Below are 5,000 nucleotides of genomic sequence, written 5' to 3'. Positions count from 1 at the left end.
TATATATATATATATATATATATATATATATATATATATATAAATTGCTTGAAATTGTCAAGGCTCTACACCAGATGATTTGGTAAATATTTAAATCACAGTTTATTCCAAATTATTTTTGATAGTTGACGAATTGGACATGATAAGCTAAATTCCTGGCCTCTTCCAATCGAACGATTTATGACAAAGATTTCATATACATATGAGAAAGATGATATTTATACAATTGTAAAAGAATTAAGGTTTATTTTGTATATTAATTCGGCAGGAAATTAGGAACTTTTAAATTGGTTAAATCTACGATTGCTGTTTAGCTGTAACCAACGTGTGCGCAAAAAATAATTAGGTTAGGTTTAGGAGAAATATATTATGTTAGGTATATAAACGTTTTGTTCATTTTCTTTCCTCTTTTGCGAATTTATTTATTACTTGAACAATTTAGCCTTCTTTATCTCTTTATTTGTCATGTTTTACGCAACCTTTTTCTGTGGGACGAAGGATGAGGAAGTAATGTCTGATATTCAGGTAACTTAGTAGTCATGATGGGGTATGGTCATAGTGACGATTTTTTTTTACTGAAGGGCAGATAATGAAATTAATATAATCTCATTAACTTGTCGTCCCATCGCGAAAATTCCAGAAATTAAAGACTGCCACTGCCACTCTCTCTCTCTCTCACCCTCATTACAAGAAAGAAGTTACCAAATGAAAAATCTTTGTCAGTATATATTTTCGATTTGAATTTTAGTGCACCGGGGTCAGGTATCCAGCTGAACAGCATTTTAAAATGGCCAAAACTGAAATCCTCCCATAATTTGTGGTAGTTTTTAAGGAGGATACTTATCCATACAAATCATTTTGTAAAGTGGTTAAATTTACCTCTGAAGTTCTATAATGTTTTCCACCTATCATGTTTCTCTTTACTATTTACTAGAAATCCAAGCCACGTGGCTGCATTCGAGACTTTTTTAGTTTTTTAAGGATTCATCTGAAATAAACCAAATATTTTATTCGTAGTTCTTCATTTAAATGTCAGTTCTTATGTTTTATGCTGAAAATCTTCATGAATCTGTATGAAGCATTTCACTGAATCAGTTTGTTTTTCTTACAATTTCAATGAGCTACCTAGCTTCCTAGTATCCTATGTCGTGAGAGGATTTGTAAGAAAGTTTCGATGAATTCTGTTAGTTTGTAACGGTAGGAAATCCTTGGATAACATTAGCAGAAGAAAAAGAAGGAATTACCCTTCAGAAAATCGATTGTCATTCTGCTCCAACAGCATAAGTGTGCCGAATAACCCCAGCTTTCCACTGACACGAACCATCGAATCTCCGGACTGACCTTTTTCCCTTCTTTCAGAAACTCCGCCACGAAAACCTCGTAAACCTGATAGAGTTTTTCCGACGCAAGCGCAGGTTGTATCTCGTATTTGAATACGTCGACCACACCATCTTAGACGAACTGGAATCCTCGGAGACGGGCCTGGAGGAAAGCAAAGCCAGAGCTCACATATTTCAAGTCCTTAGAGGCATCGCCTTCTGTCACCAGAACCAGGTACAGTTTTATAAGTATTGTTTTACCCTCTCTCTCTCTCTCTCTCTCTCTCTCTCTCTCTCTCTCTCTCTCTCTCTCTCTCTCTCTCTCTGTTTATATTGATATCGGATATATTGTATTGCAGTACTGCCCCTTGTACACTAGATACAAGTAATTTAAAACGGAATATCACCAATTGTTATGTATAATCTTTTTATAATTGTATGAAGTCTTACATTTCCGTAGAACGAACAATTATGTATAAATTTAACACAAATATATATAATAACCATTTGCAATGGAATAAAGTATTTGGACTCTCTCTCTCTCTCTCTCTCTCTCTCTCTCTCTCTCTCTCTCTCTCTCTCTCTCTCTCTCTCTCTCTCTCGGATTCTCAGTTCAGAAGCGCAGCTTGCAGAATTTACATTCAAAGACTAAAAAGATAAAATCTTCGCAACCTTCAGATAAATGACGTTATTAATCTCGGCTCTTTCGAAAATACGATTCTACTCACGTCTGCTCTTGATGAATGACGGATAGGTTACCGTAGGAGTAAACCGTTCTGGAGTGTTCAGAGAGGATCGTAGAATCTGTGGTAAATAATACCCAGGACCAACTTCTAGTGGGTCCTGATAATAACTAGGAGACAAGTAGACTTGGCTATGTGGCCTCAGATTATGTAAATGAAGAGGTATGGAGGTTGTTATAAACACATTCTATGAAAAGGAGGTAATTTCATAATATTTAGCCGTTGACATCAAACTGTATACAAGTTACATAAATTATAAAACATCTGTCGTAAATAGACAAATTTCTCATTTCATGTTCCTTTTATTCCCTTCCCGTGTATAATCAGTTAATGCAGTTCTTTAGTGTCTGTTAGTATCTTGTTAATAAAAGTGTTTTATCTCCTTAAAAGATATGTTTGCAATCTCTGGTTAATTTGAGATTTGAGATGTAGAGTAACTTCCTAGTAATCCCGTATTTTTTCTGAATAATGCACTTGGAAGCTGTTAGAGACACTAACACGCCTTTTGGAACTGTGAAGCACATCTTCGGCTTGATTCCCCAGTAATACTGAGTGTGCCACAAGGTGTTTTTATCATTCTTCTTCGCATTCTGCCTCCACACTAAAACCAAGCGGAATTTATCAGACGAATTTACGTTGTTGCCGTCTTATAGTTTCTGCTGTCGCTGCAAGGAATACCGTTGTACTTAGGAAAAAAAATCTAAGCTATGATTTGGAATCTGCATTCATTCTCGCTTTCTGAATACATGTTAGTAATTCAAAGTATTCTTATTAATTCATTTAAAAACTGTGCTGGCTCAGCAGGGTGAAAACTGTGTTCTCAACGGAGACCACCCACAAGGAAAGCACTGCCTCGTGGCCCCTTTCTGAGGCTCCCAGTATCCAACAGCAAATGGTTATCTGTTAAGGAAATGTCGATGCCAAAGGTAGAATATCTAAGCTCAGTTAATTGTGGCATTTGAAAAGCATTATGTTGTTAAACTTAAGAACTTACGGCATAACGTAAATAGTTTTCAGGCATAAATTTCGGGGACATCAAATGTTGTAACTGAATTATGAATAAAACCCCGTTTTAAAACTGTATAAAGACAACGGCAAACCTGTGTACTGCGTTGAATATCAGAGAGAAAATAGCGCATGGTCTCTTAAATAATGACATCCATAGCTGCCTCTCTGGCATCTTGATGCACACCCTTTTTCTTTTCATTCTCTCTCTCTCTCTCTCTCTCTCTCTCTCTCTCTCTCTCTCTCTCTCTCTGTAAAGGAAATGTTTTACCTCTGATGTGGTTTTCAGACAGAAAGATAAATAAGGCTTACCGACTAACATGAGTCGACTCGGTCAGTGGGCAAACTTGACCTTTTCTTCGTCATGAAGAGAAAACACGAACACTCTTGTCAAGGAAATCTCAAATTTTCAGTTTCCGCTTTCACGATTTTATTATATGTTGAGAAATAAATAATCTTAATAAATCGTAATGAATAAGGAAATGACTCTGCTAAAGGGGCACCTTAAAAAATTTTAGATTTCCACACATAAAAAAAAAAGGTTATTTCTAGATAAAAACTGGTGTATTAGTGGCTAAATGGGGCAGAAAGGATAAATTGCTATAAATCTCATTATGAAAACAAAAACTTTAATGATAGTCCCAGTGGTTACATGAAATTGACATCCTTAAATTGCATAGGAGGTTAATGAGAGCATACGGGAATTTGTATTAGAAAATAACTTTTATAAATATTGCTGTGGATTTCTTTGTATAAGTGGGAAATTTCAGGTGCAATTCATGAAATCATTTTGGTTTTCCAACGACAGATCATCCATAGAGACATCAAACCCGAAAATGTGTTAGTGAGCAGATTGGGTGTTGTCAAACTATGCGATTTTGGCTTTCGCCCGTTTACTAGCAGGACCTGGGGAGTCCTGCACGGATTACGTTGCTACGAGATGGTACAGAGCTCCTGAGCTCCTTGTGGGCGACACAAGATATGGAAGGTTAGTTACTGACATTTATTGTGGGCATCATTGTTTTGATGCGTGACTTATAAGTTTAATTAAAAAGAATCCAGATATCTCTCTTAAGAACGCAACGCGCACTTAATCACAAACAAACAAAGACACACACAAACAGACGCACGCACGTGCGTGCACACACACACATACACATACTATATATATATATATATATATATATATATGTATATATATATATATATATATATGTATATATATATGTATGTGTGTATGTATGAGTATATATATATATATATATATATATATATATATATATATATATATATATATATATATATATATATAATCAAGCCATTTCAACGTTTCTCTTGTCAGAGAGGAAGGATACACAAGGAGGCATTGTTATTTTTATACTTACTGCTGATTAGCGGACCAACTCCCTTAGCAGAAAACGTTCATGATAATAGCCTTTTGATATGCTCATCAGCTGACCAATAACCAATGTCCTCTTCAGACAGCGCCCTCCTCCTGTGTCTTGCCCGCTTCCTGCACCCCTCAGATGTTATTAAGAACTTGCAATTTCAATACCTCTGTTATTCCGTCTGTGAGCACTTGCCAGGTCCTTCTCTCCTCATGTTCCTCATTGGACGGGTGGGTATTGTTCTCAGCTAGCACTCTGCTGGTCACGTGTTTGATTCTCCGACCAGCCAAAGAAGAATTAGAGGAATTTATTTCTGGTGATAGAAATTCATTTCTCGTTATAATGTGGTTCGGATTCCACAATAAACTGTAGGTCCCGTTGCTAGGTAACCAATTGGTTCTTAGCCACGTAAAATAAGTCTAATCCTTCGGGCCAGCCCTAGGAGAGCTGTTAATCAGCTCAGTGGTCTGGTTAAACTAGGGTATACTTAACTTAATTTTATTTTCCTCTCCTCATCCCTCTGAACACCTCCGAAATACGAGTAT

General features: G+C 36.3%; 1 protein-coding gene across 1 annotated transcript in view; it reads left to right on the top strand.

Moving 5' to 3' along the window:
• LOC136850585 (cyclin-dependent kinase-like 3) overlaps positions 1–5,000 on the top strand; it is a 99,603-nt gene that overhangs the window by 68,186 nt on the left and 26,417 nt on the right. Inside the window, 3 exon segments of the mRNA XM_067124228.1 lie at positions 1,360–1,554; positions 3,876–3,950; positions 3,952–4,055. Of these exon segments, the coding sequence (XP_066980329.1) occupies positions 1,360–1,554; positions 3,876–3,950; positions 3,952–4,055 (374 nt within the window).

This window comes from Macrobrachium rosenbergii, chromosome 22 (genome assembly GCF_040412425.1).
Source record: "Macrobrachium rosenbergii isolate ZJJX-2024 chromosome 22, ASM4041242v1, whole genome shotgun sequence".
Lineage (NCBI taxonomy): Eukaryota > Metazoa > Arthropoda > Malacostraca > Decapoda > Palaemonidae > Macrobrachium > Macrobrachium rosenbergii.
The sequence above is the reverse complement of the archived record's forward strand: the minus strand, read 5'-3'. Positions and strand labels throughout refer to the sequence as shown.